Here is a 16,313-nt window from a genome sequence, read left to right on the forward strand (position 1 = left end):
ATCCCATTTACATGAACCCAACGCTGTGAATGAATACTTACCTGGACCCTTTCTGTTCAGATACCCCGAGAAACGTAACAGCTTTCCGATTCAGCATGACAATTCTTGAGAAATAATAATTGCTTCTATTTATTAATAGCCTTTCTTTTTCAGTTAAAGGGGAAAAACGCTATGCTCTCCGTTTAGTTTTAGTCCGCATGAGGTCACAAAATCCCTTTATAAATAAGCCACTTGGAAAGCAGGAGGTTTATTAATAACAGAGGAGTTTAGTAGTGTTCAGAGCCTCACCTGATAGAAGTGGTCCACTGTGTTTTACCCTTTAGGTACCAAAGGAGAGAGGTTCAGAATAGTGAAGTGACCTGCTGTAGTCACATGTAGAAGGTCAACTTGTTTTTTTTCTGTTAGCAGGTTCTGTATATTTTTGGGGAAAAAAAGGAACAAATGTTTCCTGCTCAGTCTTATTTGCTTCCCTTCTTGGCTTATGGAATTTCCTTGAAAAGACAAATAAAATAAGCGGATTCTCTGGCCGCCTCCGTCGTGCTTTTGCTGTAAGCAGATGTACCCTCCTGTCAATTCATTTTGTTCTTGTGAAGTACTTTGTAACCTATAGGTTACTTCTGTTGAGAGGAATGGAGGGAAGTATTAAAAAAAAAACAAAACCCAAAACAGGAAGAAAAACCTTCACCAACACCAAATACAGAAACAGTCCTACAGAAGTAGGAAATTGAGAGCTACAGAAAATGCTTGTGGATACCAAAATACTTCTAATACTTCTTTTGAAAAGCCTTGTAAAGAAAAACACCAAATTGTCTTGCATGTTGTATTTTTTTTTTCTCTTATCCTTTGCAAAAATAAAATGATATTTGGACCTTGGCCTTTTTTTTGTTCTTTTGTAGGCCTTTGCGTATTAATATTTTTGATAATATCGAAAGACAAGTGTTGAATGAAGCAGAGTTGAGTTGATCGGTAGAGGTCTGGTTTGCAAATCTAGATCCCGCACTGATTTTTCCCCAAAGTTTGTAGTTGTTTTGGCTTCTCTAGAATCAAAATACCTTGAAGGATGCCCTTTTCTCTCTTCACTCAAGTGTGGCGTTCAAGTTCAGGTCCTCACACCCTGTATCCTTCTAATTATGTTCTGTGGCTTTCAGTAATGCTGAACTTGCAGCTGTTTATTATTATATTTTCTCCTGTGGACTTGTCTTCTGACTGATGCACAGACTTTGCAGATCAACTAATGCAGAATTGAATGCATTTGTGATCTAAGTAGTGAAGAGGCCTTCATTCTGTTCTTGGTTGTTCTACTGATTTTGTGGGACCTAGGATGGTTCATTTATCTCCTCCCTTACTTTTCTCATTTTAACCTTCTGCGGATGGTGTTATTTGTTGGTGTGCCAGTGTGTTTTTTTTTATTTCCCTTATAAGCTTTGCGAGGCTGAATATTGATGCAGAGGAGGACAAATAGTTTTAAAAAATAAAAAAAAATGATGTTTTGTGTTTCTAAGGAACTCAATGGGAAGCATTATATACTGACAGGTGGTCCATAAAGCTACGCGTCGTGTTTATGCCTGCAACAGAGTCATGATATGCATGGGAGGGTGTATTTTCCGCTCAGATTCACGCATGAATTTCTCATGTGTCAGAATATTCCAAGGAAATACTGAGCTATGCTGTATGCTAGCAGTAGAGCACATTAAAAAAATTAAAAGTTTTTATTCGGTGGAAAATGCCTATGGTCGGTGTGACCTCTCCCCCCCCCCCCCCCCAATTTCTGGGAACATCTTGCATTATCCCGATTTTGGGTGAGTCTCTGACCTCCAACCCTGGGAACTGAGCTGTAGGGATTATAAATTTGCATTTCCAGTGGTCCCAGACGCGCCCTTGCATAGCTCAGTGTGGAGCGCTCCCTAATTCTGGGACTGCCTGTGGCAAGGACTGAGGATGCCAGGCTCTCTACCATGATGCTCTAGTAGGTCTCTCTTGGAGCTTCAGACCTTCGAAGCTGGCATATTCTCCGAGGAAACCAGGCAGATTTCTAGCAAAGGCTTCTCAATGATTAATCAGAAGACCTTAGATACTGGCACGTTCCTACTAAATATTTGGATAGGCAAACTGACAACATGCAGTGCCAGATAATTCTAGGCTAGATGTTGTTAATACTGTTTCCAACTCTGCTCTTTTTTGATAGTGGGTTCGGTGGTGAGGACATTTCTGCTGGGCACTAGTAGTGTACCAGCAGCTCTGATCATCAGTGGTTTGTGGTCTTGAAAATATGCCTTGGTGGAGCTTAATCGTCTTAGCTTATCAAAAGAAAAGAGAAGATGCAATTTAATTGTGGTCTGTAAGTGCCAAGACATGAAGGGGAAACTCAGTGCTATAGTAATGTTTTAACTGGAAGACAAAAGCCACAGAGGTTGAGCAACTAGAAGTTTAAACAATAAAATCTAAATTATGGGAAAAGTGCAAATATTTAACTTTAAAGGTCTTTAAGCATGCAAATAGCTAGTAGACACCATAAATCCCCTGTCACTTTGAGCCTTTCAGCTGAAATTCCTTGTCTTTTAGAATACTGTAGTTCAGCAAATACATTACTGTGTTGGATGGAGGAATCGCTGTGTTAAAATTGTGTGATCTCTTTTAAGCAGGTGGTCCATTCTGATCTTAACAGTTTTGAAGCACTCTGTAGGTACGTTATTAAGTGGTTGGATGTAAGTGTTAAATTTCAAAGATGTCAGACACTAGTTCTGGTTTTCTTGATGGGATAGAGATTCAGAGTACCCAGTCTGGGTCTCTTCTTTTGTTTCTGAGTTGAAAAAACGAACTCTTCAACAGCTTCCTCCCTCTTTAAAAATACACTATCATGGATGGAACCACACAGTCTAGTGGCCTCAGAAGTCCTCAGCTCTAATTCTGGGTCTCATACCGTCTTTCCTGGGTCTTAGGCAAAATCTCTCATATTTACTTCAGCATCCCCATGTGTAAAATCAGGCTGGTAACACTTGGTTCAGAACATTTTTTGTGGGTTCAGATTTCACATCTATCTGCTGAAGGACAAGAATTCTGCATTGCAAAGTCATAGTTTAGGTGTTGCCAAACGTCTATGTATAACTGCTGAAGCATGGGGTAAATCAAAGCAGGGGACGCTTCGTTATGTTAAGCCTTTAATTGGAACTTTGGCTACTTTATGGATATCTGGACAACTGCTGAATGGCTTTTATGGAGATGAGTACTTTTCCCAACACACCCCATTTTTAAGTTTCACAATTCTTGTTGTATGCAAAAGTCTGGATAACAAAAAAGGAAAACTTTTGGTCTGAATCTGCATCTTTTTTTTTTTTTTAACCTTACTGTAAACTCTATGCTGTGTTGTAGATTTTTTTACATTCATTATCATTGGAATTTAGCCCAGGCTTCATCAAAATATTCTGCCAAATAGAGATTTGTGTCTCAAAAAAAAAAAAAATCACAGTGAATTGATAAATGATTGCAGCACTGCAGTATTTCTACAAGAAGTGCAAATATTCCAGAGGTCTTGTTGCGAGCATGTCAATGTATATGTTATAATACTGTTATGACTATTGATCTGCATGTTCCCAAAGAAGTCTTTAATGTTCAAGAACCAAAGTTTTCCTTGCTGTCTAACTCTGCTGAAGTCAATGAAATTGAATTGTCAGAGGGGTTGTATCCAAAGTCGATTTTGTTTCCTCCATTACATTGTAGACTGTGTATATTTTTGGGGTGATCTACCATAATGTAAGGTGCTGTTAAAAGAGAATTTCTGTGCATATGTTGCAGTGTTGATTCTTCTTGAAATCCATTAGAAAGCAGAAGGCTTTGAGTCAGTGTTAAATCGTAAATTCATATCTGAAGGTGAGCTAGATGAAGAGGAGTTTCAGAGCTAGACAATTTGGTGTCCTTGTACTTCAGGTTGTGAAGTACAAAGTTTTTGCCTTTAGTGAGGCAGGGTCTCAGGAAAGCCAAGTTCAGTATCTTTGTGAAAAACAACTTGTGCTACCAGGAGTCATTGGTATCACTTCAAAACGTTCAGCAACCCAGGTTAGTAGAAACACGTAAGTTGGTTCTGGAGATTGTTTCTCCTGTTTTCCTTAGGTGTATGCACATCCACTCATTTTAGTGGTATTACTCTTGCCTTACAGCAGTGTAAGCAAGAAGAATCATGCCAGATCTCCCCTACATCTTTGTAGAGACTTTAACTATGTAAGTAGCATAAATTTCGAGAATATTAGCTATATTTGTCATTACTGTTGAGAAAATGGAGTCTTTTTTTCCTCTGTTGAATTACAGCTGATATAATACTAGCTGTAGCCTTATAGACTGGTGATCAATTCTATCCTTAAAGGTTGTTTGTTTTTTTTTTTTCCCCCTAGGCACTGTATTTAGAAAAAAAAATAAATGCTTTATCTGGAAATTTCTTGACATTTGAGCAATTGAAACCCTCAATGAAATTAAAGCAAATCATGAAATGTGAAATCTTCTTTGTTTACAAGTGAGAAAACAGCCAGCCTATGTGGCAAATGTGGCTTGCTTTTCTCTCTGATAAATTAGATGACACTTTAAAATGGAAGTGAGAAATGCTTTTTAAAAATACTTTTTCGCATGGGTTTTAAGTATTATTATTTTGTTTTTAGTATTATAATATGTCTGAATACATTTTATTGTTTGGCTTTAAGCTTGTAAATCATTCACTTGGGTAGTTATACTAAATATTTAAATTGTAGTTGTACTAAATTAAAAAAATAATAATTTTCAGTTGTCCCTAATTTTTAAAAAAGGAAAGCTCTAGTTTACATCACTTTTGCCTTAATATTGTCTAATGTGCTAAAGGCTGGTTTGTGGCAGTCTTTTCTCTTTGTTATGATGTATTTTGAGATGTTAGAAGTAATGCAGCAAAAGCAGAGAGAGAAGCAGGTGCCGTTGGACCCATTCCTAGGAGTTACAGGGGCAAAATGTACAGTATCCTGTAGGTTTTCATATTTAAAAGGGTGTAGACAAGATAAGCCTTGCACCATAGCAGGAGCTTAATTTCACAGTGTTTATATGAATAAGAAAGATTAGCATGAGTTTTGGAAGCGTTAATATATAAGTAGGACAATTTTGGAGCATTTGTTTTATAAATGGGACAAAATGATGATATATTTTTGTTTTGCTTTTCTTGAATGAAAGAAGCTAGAAAATGTATTTTTTTTCTTAAATTACAGTGTTTGGAGTTAATCAGAGAAATAAAGGAGGAGCTGATACTCTCCCCATTGCTTGCAAATTGTAAATTGCAGTTATTCGCAATCATGCTTATGGCTGGTATGGGTTTGTGTGCATAATCAGCTGCTTTTTGAATGCAAGCGCTATTGTTCTGTTTTATTTATGGATTCGCTTGTGATGGGAAAGATGTTACGAACGTCTTCTAGGAGTGCTGAACACCAGCAGGGACCTTGTGTTTGGGGTACACGCAGCCCTCCCAGCTTGTAACAGTGGAAATTCAGATTAAAGAGTCAAAGAGCCCTCAAAATGGTAGGTCGCATTCTGCTTTGTGACTTGGCTGAGCGCGAGCCAGCAAAATTCAGGCCGGAAACGGGCTGAAGGCAAGACCCGAAAGCACTGGGTCCCGCCAGGCACCTCCTGTTGATTTTGGCGTTGATTTTTTCCTGATAGGCATGGGTATGTGCCAGGACCGTTAGAGGGGCTGCGCAGGACACTGGCCCTACATTACTGCCACTGCCGTTCCCCTTGCTGAGTCAATGTGGGCAAGGCTTTCTGTGTCGGCTCTTTTTAAAATTTTTGCTTTTCTCACTCTTCTTCTCTTAATCTGCTCAAATTGCCTGCTTTCTGGGAAGGAAATGGTTCTTCCTGGGCGTTTGTAAATATGCAGTGCTACAGGACTTAAGTCCTTTTGGGGGCCACTGACAACTGCTGTAATACAAATAACAGTAGTTTATCTTCTCTGTGACAGATTTCTTTTCCTTTGCGGTTTTCAGTGAAAGGAGTTTTTTGACTGAAAGCAATAGCCAGGAGCTGAACTTCTAACATCATGCAATTCTTCTTGCTGGATCTCTGTGCAAGTCAGAATGGGGGCTGTCGTGTGAGTAGTAACGGGTTCAGAAACGGGCTGGCTTCTCACCCGTGCGCGCAAAAGTGCATGGTACTCAGTCTTGCTGCGTAAGTAGACTTCTTTACCTGTGTCTTTTTTTTTCCTTCCAGTGGGAATTACTATTTTAACTGAATTTCATTAGATCAGTCCCCCCAGCAGATCATAGATCCATTGAGTGTGTGCATCTTGCAGGACGACACCACTCCATGTGCCGCTGCAAACACTTTCTGGACAGGGTTAAAATTTTGCATCAGCTCTCTCAAAATCATAAAATTTTAAATAGGAAGGAAATAAACTGGTTGGTTAGGTACTGTGCGGGGGGCTTTTAATTAAAAGATGTTTAAACCAATTCTCTCAACTGTCAGAGAATCGAATTCATGAATTATGTTTGCTACAGTTGTTGGTTTTTTTCAGTAACACGGTATTTAAGTTCTTTCTGTGCAGTGCCGTAGGGGTAGCTCCTGATGGATTCAAACACAGCTGGCTGAGAACACCGCTAGTGATGGATGAACGATGTCTTTGTTAATGCCCCTGTATACATAAATGATGGGCTTTTCTTTATTTATTTATAAGATGTATCCAATTACACATCTCAGAGCAAATGTCCACCGTTCAGGAAAGCACACAATATTGGCATTAAAAAGACAATCCCTGAAACCAGCAGTCAGTGCATTTTCCTCACTCTCGGGAGAGAGATTGAAATACCCAAAATTCAACAAATTCAACAAATTCAGAACCTTTGGGACTTACTTCTCATCTGTAATAAAGACTGGCTGAACCTCAACCAAGGAAGCCCTTGTCCCTGCTCTGGCTGTACCCAGTGCTGCCTCTAGAAATGCCGCGTGCCAGGTTCACCCAAGATCTCTCTTCATGTGGTCAGGGCAGGCCAGCCCCACTGTAGGGGGCATCAGGTTCAGTGGTGGAGCAGTTATGGCTAGGGTTCTCCAGGCTGTCACCTGCTGGGACATGTTCTGGTGAAGTGAGCTGCAGTCATTATCAGAAGGGAGGAGAATGAATGATTTGCCCTTCATGTAGCTTCAACGTAGATTTTTTCTTTTCTTTTTTTTTTATTTTTACTGTGTATCTGTGTGTGTTTGTACGCATGAGTTGATCCAGTTTAGAACTTGAGATGTTCAGCCAACATTAGAAACTTCATAAGTTATTTCGTTTATTTTATCAAATAGACACAATATACGGTTAGATATATACTGAAATAATTCTTAGCATTTAGCTGCAGAGGGATTAGTCAGGATTAAGGTAGATGTGCTGATAATCAGATAGTTAAACATTTTTAGATTTAAGGTCAGGTTTTCCCTCTTGGTAGATGTCTGTCTCGACTAAAAGTAGGGTAAATGCATACTCAAGAATAGTTACTATAGAATAATGAACGCACTGTAAAGTCATCCCTACTTTTCTTATAGCAACTTATTTATATAGCAGTATCCTAAATTAGAGTTATGGCATAAATTGATATGTAGACAAAACCTAAATCTTCTGATGTAGCAATGATTAGAGGTCTTTGTAGCATCCCGTCAAAGCGTATAATATAACACCCAAGAAGGTATAATTTTCACCTTCATAGCTGCTAATCATTTGGATAGTCTCAAGTAATATGGGACTAGGTGAAGTAGTCAGGATCACCATGAAATTCTGAGTCAATAGAGTTGCCACTGATAGAGGGATGCTTACCTTGGTGACCTGCTTTCCCCTGGCCAGTCCCCAATTCCTAATGCAAAAACGTTATAATTGGAAAGAAGCAGTTGAGCTAAGATGGGTTTGCAGTTTTCCCTGGGGTGGTCCATGCTTGACTTCACCATTCTTCACCATTCTACCGTGGTGCTAGCCCAGCACCTCATTACGCCCTTTTGCAGGGGCTGTGGGAGGAGGCATGCCTCGTTCTTTGGATTTAGTCACTGCAAAGTTCAGTGAACATGTTTGTTTCTTGTTCTGCCTTGCTGGCTGATTTTCAGTGTTTTTGTCTTGGATTTGGTGCTTCTGCAAGAATTTATATTTGCAACAAGGTTTAGCAAGACAGAATTGCAACTACTAGGCAAATCATTTAGACTTCAGTTTGGTTTTTGGGAACAGGCTTACTAGTTATTTTTCACTGGTTTCTGTGCTATTATGTTGTTGTGATAATCTTGGCAGGGATCTGTCACTCTGTGTTGCTATAATTGAAACTTGTTTTCCCTGAGGAATCACTCTGTTGTTTCTTTTATTTGTTTATTGACATTGACAGAGATCCTAATGGCTTTTAAAACCCAATTTGTGCATCACTGAATATCCTCCAAAGAGGAAAATAAAATTAAATTTATCAGCAAAATAGGGTCCTCCATGCAGTGCTTTGGCTGGGTCTTAGACTTCACCTGAGCACCTCACTGTAGGTTTAGAAAGGGCATGGGGAATCTTTGTGAGCTGCGTCTTCTCTTGGCTGCTATTTTTATCTTCAGGGCTTTTGTCATTAAGACACTTAAAAGACTAATTGGCAACAAGCTGTTTAGGGCCCCAGTACAAGTTGACCAACTTTTCTTTTGTGTGAAATAAATTATCTTTAGCTTTTACTAAAGCTGAAGAGAAGATAACAAAATAATAACCGTAGTAAAATCCCCCTTTTGGAGATGGTGTACTCCATTTTAGGACTTACAGCATCATAGATTATGGTAATTAGTGTTTAGATACATTTTTTATATGAGATATATATGGTATCAAGGTATTTATGGATTTCTTTAGCTTTAAGCCTTTAAAGAATTTCAGTGAGCTCACTTAGATTACTCATGTTTAAATATCTTGCTGAATTGTGGTTATGGATAGATGTATGGCTTGTTGTATGGCATGCTCCAGAAGAGCACGCACACAAGTAAATGACAGGGCACAAGACCGCAATTCAGGAGGGTGGGATGGAAGGGTGGATTTCTTAAAAGACTAAGGAATGCAGAGTGATTTATTTTTTAATACCCACGAAACTATGATTTTGCATTGGATGAAGATTCAGATAGATTTTGAAATGACTTGGACCATCTCTAATTACCTTTTGACACACTTTCTTGTCATTCAGGCGTGTAGAGATTGCCCAGATTTCAGTGAATCCTGATTGCGAACGTCATGAGGAGATAATTTTGGAAAACACTGCTGATTTTAAAGGTTATCTGTCAGTATATACAGCTGTGATCCAAACCAAGCTGACCTCAAACAAGAGCTGTAATGTAATAACACTCTGCCTTTCTTATTGTATACCTCTTTGCAAATCTTCATGACTTTGATAGCACTATAATAATAATAGAACTGCAATATTTATATTTCCTCTTCTCATGAAGTGTTCTGATGTGCCTTGGAATGGTGGGTGATTAGTTTTATCTTCATTTTTACAGTAGGTAAATTACATGTGCAGAGAGAGAGCCCAGACCATCTGACTCCCACTTCCTTGTTCTCGTTGCTTGGTTCAGTAGTGCAAATCCCAACAATATGCACTTTCAGTCTGACCTATATCTTGTATTGCATTGCAGTGCCAAGAACAAGGATTTTGGCTACCGGTGGCGCATCCCACAATAAAAAGATCCTGCAGGTAAGTACAAAATTAAATCAGTTGCACTGGACTCAGTCTTCTGTGTAGTTTTATTTTGATGTACTGAATCCAAAACACTACAGCTGCACAGGAGAATATGGTTATTGGATTGTGAGTCTGCTTCAGGTCTTTGGGGTTTTGCTGAGGTTTAGTGTGGAGAGCGTTAGCCTAATGTTAATTTCGCGTTGGACTTTCTAGTTTTTTACAGTTGACTAGTTTTATGTGTATCTGAAACACTGGTGATTTCCAAACCAAATCGCTTTTGTCAAATCAATCAACAAAAAAACCAAGCAGAGACTTGATAAGATACTTGGGATTTTTGTTGTTTTTGTCATTAAGATCAGGTTAGACCATAGATTTAAATTGGAGAAGGGTTATACTGATGCTGAACCCCCCCCCCCCCAAAAAAAAAAAAAGCTTTCCCTGTTGTTTTGATTGTCTGTTACCAATTAGCATTACATCACATATTGGGCAGGAGTCTACGCTTCTGCACAGTCTGTCCTCCCTCTTCCCACCCTCCTCTGCTCCTGCATCCAGCCCTGGTTAAGATCCTCACAACAGAGTACCTCATGCTCTCCGTTTCTGCACTGTGGCCCCATCCTGAAGGTCCCTTCCAGGGATGGGAAAGTTGTCCAGTTTCTACGGCCCATTTATTTGTCAGTCTCCCTTTTGAAATCATTCAGAAGAATGGCAGTTGTATTTGAGTTGTGGGCATGTGCCCACCAACGACGGATCTGAAAGGTTTTTTACCTCCCAGTAGAGGGAAACGCTTTGAGATTTCGCAAAGCCTTGCTGACGGTGAGAGGCCTCTCACCAAGCTTTTGCCATCAAAGAGGCATCTGAGTTGGGGTTCATCTTGTATGAATTCACTTTTCTGTGCTGTGATATCTGTATGTGATCTTTCATTTAAAATCCTACAGTAGTCAGTAGATACCTAGTCAGTTATAGTGCAAAGGAAGCCGATTGATGATTTACTGTATCAAGTACAGATATCTCCCTTCAGGTGAGCTGAAGAGCTTTCTAGACTCCACTGACTGTATTGACCGACCTTTCCATTGGCTACAGTGGGGCCTTAGACACTGAGCTTGGAGATAGATGTTTATACCAAAAGGTACCTGTCTTAATTTTGGGCTGAATCGTCACATTGAAGTTGGTCAAGATAGGGAGAATTGCTTTCTGGAGATGCCAGTCCCTTTCCACCAGCTACAGAGGGAGTCTAGCCGCCAGCCCGCACGCCATATTCCTTGAGGACTGAAATTGTATGAAATGAATGTCATCTGTGCTTCAAAACCTGAGCTGGAATGAATGGAGATCAAAAAGCACAGAGCAAAAAGTTCTCCTTCTCCTAAGTCATTTGAAACGCCTGTTTGTATCAGCTGTAGAGCTGATTGGGACAGAACAAATTTGACATGTGTTGTCTGTAGATACCACTTTTCTCCATCTGCTTGGGTTATTTTGCTCGGTTTTCTCCACCTGCTTTTGGTTATTTTGCTTGATTTTGGAAAAGTTAACAGATAGGTTTATCGATTAAAACATTGATCCCTATTGGAGTATAAGAATAAGAAGTATAAGACTAAGACTAAGAATATGTAAAGCATATATATAAGACTAAGAGTATGTCAAGAAAGAGATTGAATTAATAGATGGATGTGTTTTTAAGGCTGTATATCCAGCTGAGGTGCTAGGAGGATCTCCTTGCTATGGAATGAAAGCAGTGAACTGAATGTTTTTGTAACATGTAATTCTGAAGTGCACAGAGCTGAAAAATTGTGGTGATGAGAAAGTGACTGCTCTAGTACTTGCTGTTCAAGTGTAACAATAGAGCTGCTTTAAAACTCATTAGAAGTGTCTTAAAATAATATGATCAATACAGTGTCATCCACTTAATTCAATTGCTGGTTAATTGGATCCTCCTTTTTAATTTAATCAAAACCTCAGAAACCATATCAGTTGCATGAAAAATAACAGTTTCCACCCCTTATCATGGTCAGTTTTGGATAATTTGTTCCAGAGCTACAAAAGACTATCATTTAATTAATCAACATTCAGTAACTCCTATATTTTACACAGCAAAAGAAGCAACTTAGGAAAATCTGTTAAAAAAAATACAGCCATAGTAGGACAGCTCTCCCCCTATTCTGGGAAGCTTTATAGAACATATGTGGTGCCTGATTAATGACCACATGAATCATGGTGAAATATTTTTGACAGTAAAACCTCTAACAGTTGCTTTTAAAATTATTCATGAGAAAAATCACAGTTTCAAATGATTTACTAAATATACGAACTTCAGAATAATCTTAATTTGATAGTCATGTGATGCAAAAGGTAGTTATTATTTACTTAGAGTATTACAGTCTGTATTAACATTCAGTATACACTGGCGCTGCATTGTATAAGGCTCTGCAGTGATGCGAAACAAAAGACCTCTGTTGTCCAAAGGAATTCACAATTCAAGCATAAGACAAGAAACACCTAATAGAGATGAAGAAACGGATGGGGAATGTGATGAGACAATACAATATTATTGGCTAGCAGCATGAGCTGTGGAACCAGCACTCTACGACCTTCTCATTTCCAGAGGGCTTTTTAATAGATACCGTGATTAATTTTCCATTTGTCCTCTAGCACTGAAGCTCATATATTGCTCAATGCTTGCTTGCAAACAAAAGTTAGACAATACTTCCTTGGCAATATTATCAAAGAGAGTGTGTTAAATGTGTACGCTCAGGCTTTCATTGGATTCTAATTAAAAACTAGCCACTTTAGTTCAAAATCATCTGGATGAGTAATAGTCAAACGTTTGGATTTATAGATTCCCAAAATTCTCAGATGGAGAGGCAAAATCCTTCTAAAATGTCACATACTGTTTTTTCTATGGCATATATAAATTAAATTCCTTAGTCATCTTGTATGAAGCCCTTGGGCCTGTGATCAGGGGGGCTGTAAATCCCTGGCTCAGGGTTGCAAGTCCCTTATCTGAATGGTTTGAATTCTTGGACACTGTGGCCTTATTTTAGACTCTCTTATACTGATGTGAGTCAGGTGATGCACTGTTGCCTTTAATTAAAGTAATAAAACCAGCACAAGTTAAATCTGAATTGTTACCTACTTCTTTTCTTATTCAGCGTGATGGGCACCTGCAGTCCTAGAGCTGATGAAACCAGAATGTCTAATTTATTGGAAATCAGTTTGTTGACAATGTTTTCAGCAAAGAGTTCTCAAGCCTCCTGTGTCCCTAAACCTCCCACTTCCTTATCCAAATACATCTTCATTTTTCCCCTCCAGTATCTGTTTTCCTAAACCTACACTGTGGGGAAGAGTGCATATATTCATAAACATGAGACGGCTGGTGTAGATTTCAATGCAGTGGGTGGTATGATGTGTGGTGGAATAAATTTAGTATCTGTTGGATATCAAAACAAATTCTTTGCCTGTACCATTTTCTTTGTATTGCTCAAACCGAGAACAAGCAGACTTGATCTTTTTAGCTAAAGATTCCTGGAATGCAGGAAAGTCCTTAGTAGATGTACAGCCTGTGTGACCAGCTCTGCTAACTCTAACCCTAACGTGATGGGAATGCTGGAGGCAAAGAATACAGGCTTAGACAGTGGCCTTTTATACAGCTGTGACTTTTTCTATATGAAAGCTGAGAATTAGGGAGCCATGATCATGACTGATCCCTCTCTCCTTCCTTCCCACTTGGCTGAGCCATAACTGTGATGAAAGAAAACTGTCACCGCAACTGATTGTGGGTTCCTGAATAGGTATCCTTACTCTGTTGTAAGCCTTTGGCATGGGCTGGTTGTCTGGGCTTATGAGGGAGATGATAGCTAAATTCAGAATCCTCTGAACTTGTAATAAAAGAATGGTACCCAGGAGATCTGGAGAGAAATGGGGCTTCATTTCCCTGCTGCAGTTACATCTCTAGGTCAGATTTACCAATATTCTGTTGTATGACAAGGTTCAGGACTCTTTGCCTTTGGTGCCTTTTTTAGTGTGTGCCCAAATGCTTAGCTAGAGCGTACAGTAGTCATTTGTTTTCCCAAGCAGCGGTAGGGAATTGCTTACTCCTTGTCTTTCATGCACATGCGTAACTGATGCTTTGATACTTCTCAGGTCCTGTCTGACGTGTTCAACGCACCAGTGTACACTATCGATACTGCCAACTCTGCTTGTTTAGGAAGTGCTTACAGAGCAATTCATGGTAAGACTGTAAGGAGAAACTTTTGAGCAGTGTGGGCATTTAATTGCAGTTGGTTAATACTTGGGATTAACGTTACTGAAAATGAGGAGAGAACAAAGCAGTGTGGATCTGACTGAAAGGTCACTGAAGTCAAAGGCAGGGTTTGCACTTATGTTGGTATGCTTGGATCAAGCCTAAGGATAGCATTGAGTTTATAATTCAAATCTGGTGGCTGCTTCTCAACCAAGGGTAGGATCTGGAAACAGCTGAGATCGGCAGGGGAGGGTCTAGGACCTTAATGTGTTATGTTGCTGCCTCCAGGTAGCTTTTTCTGGGGAAGAATACAGCCAGCTGAAGGTGTCAACTTACCCCGCTGCCACAGTTTGTGGACCATGATGTAAACTGGATCATTGAAATGGTCAAACCAAACGATAAATCCTGACAGAGAGGATTAGAGAAGGCAGGGTAGACAAGTCCAGTAATAATGATGACTAAGTAAATATCATTAAACCTATATCTATCTTAGAGCTTTTAAACATCAAGATAAAGGATGTGCAAGCTGTGCTGGACTCCATACTCAAGCTGTGTGCACTTTGTTTCATAAAAGCATAAATCTTGGGATATTCTTAGGTTGTCCAGTCATTTTGTTTGTTATACGACATCACTCAGTGTAATACAACAGTCAAAGTTCCAGATTTAAAGTATTACTTAACTTATATTTATTAATGCACGCGGTTGTATGTTGAGGGTGAACTCTCAGCCATTTAATAGAGTTGAATCCCAGGCAATACATTTTAGTCAGGTATTTTGAAACAGTTTCTGTAATACCTTGCTGCTAAACAAATTCAGGAATGTGGATCATATTTTGAAGTCCTTTGTTAGGCCAACTTTTGTTAGCCTCAGTTATTCTGAATAAAACCTTAGGATTTGGCCTTTTAAAGAGGGATAGCTTCCATACAAGTTCATGTAAGATCATGGCACTGCAACAAGCACGAAAAAGATAACATCAGTCATCAGAAAAAATCAGCCAAGTTTTAATTTTAGAAGCCAATTCTGCTGTCACATTATAGCTTCTGAAGGCTGCATGCTCTCCTGCATTTGAAAGTAGCACAGAAAATTGCACAGCCAAGACATCGAGTCAGTGTGTTTAACACACAGAGCATGCTCTCCTCTTTATTTCCAGAAAAGATGCAAGGGCCCCATCAGGCAAAGTATGCTTTTGCAGGACAGTGGAAACAGTGCTGTTAGATTATCGGTGCATTTGCAGCCATGGTGAGAACGTTTTTACACCTTGGGGACCAAATCTCCAAACTTTTTCTCTTTTTACTCAAACTCTGCCTACTGCTTCAGAAGCCACCAGCTTTCCAGTCCATAATGCTACAGGCAAATTCCTTGTCCGTGAATACATGTGAAACTTGGGGCCTTCGTTAAAATTTGTGCAGTTACTTCATGTGGTCGGAAGATGTGAATTCCCTCTGCCAGTTTGGCATATGCCACCTCGGGGCTTGGTTGACAGAGCATCCGAGGGAAGATTTCGGCTGCCAGGCTGAGTGAGGGACTCCTTAGCTCGGGTGCTCTGCCAGCGGAGCCCCAGAGGCTTGCTGCCTGCGTTTCGAAATGGCATTTTTGATTGATGCCTTGAGCTGACTTTCTCTTGGCCAAGCAAAGGAATTGAGTAAAAGTGAAAACCTGCTAATATAAATGAAATAACGATGGCAAGGACGCCTTAATAACATTACAGGGTATATCTGCCAGTAGAGTATTCCACAGCTAGCCTGGGGTTCTTGGCAGGAGTAACAAGGAACTCCTGAAACGCAAAGCAAAATGCTGTAGTAGTGGGATTCCCCTATTATTCTGCTTCCTTATATATCAATATGTTTAATGATGATTTGCAGCATATTTTCTTGATGCTGTTTTTGCTTCTTTTCCTTTTTTTTTTGTTTAGTCACATTTTGTCCTTGAATCCCTTGCATCCACATATTTTTGCTGCTGTTTACTGTATTATTGTAACCATAAATAATTACTGATATTGTTGAATAGCATTTTTGCTGCCTGCCTATTCTCCAGGGTCTGAACTGAGTGATTGGCAAAAACTCAGTCTCAGAGCCCCCACTTCCCGGACTAGTGCATTGGAATGTAAGATCTTTGGCCATTTATCCTTCAATCCTGAATGCTGACCTGACCAGGGAGAATCAATATAATGTATTAATTTGCCAGGGAGTCCAGGCACATCCCTCATCTTGCTTTTTGCATTGATCAGGATTGTGATTCTCATTGCAGGGCTTGTGGCTGAGACCGGTGTGTCCTTGGCTGATGTTGTGAAATTAGCACCAGAACCTAGACTGGCTGTTACACCAACCACTGGGGTTGAAGAGGTGAGTAAGCCTGAGAATGCCATTTTTCTTTTCCTTTCTTCTGCTTCAAAATGCAGTGGTTTACTAATTTTTCTAGTGGTTTATTAATTT

General features: G+C 39.6%; 1 protein-coding gene across 3 annotated transcripts in view; it reads left to right on the forward strand.

Annotated features, from left to right (window-relative positions):
• The window catches only part of XYLB (xylulokinase), an 82,367-nt gene that overhangs the window by 57,801 nt on the left and 8,253 nt on the right, over positions 1–16,313 (forward strand). For all 3 annotated transcript variants that reach the window (XM_067291973.1, XM_067291975.1, XM_067291974.1), the window contains 3 exons: positions 9,604–9,662; positions 13,782–13,869; positions 16,129–16,223. In XM_067291973.1, coding sequence (XP_067148074.1) covers positions 9,604–9,662; positions 13,782–13,869; positions 16,129–16,223 — 242 coding nt within the window. The remainder of the gene's footprint in view (positions 1–9,603; positions 9,663–13,781; positions 13,870–16,128; positions 16,224–16,313) is intronic.

Source organism: Apteryx mantelli, chromosome 2, assembly GCF_036417845.1.
Source record: "Apteryx mantelli isolate bAptMan1 chromosome 2, bAptMan1.hap1, whole genome shotgun sequence".
Lineage (NCBI taxonomy): Eukaryota > Metazoa > Chordata > Aves > Apterygiformes > Apterygidae > Apteryx > Apteryx mantelli.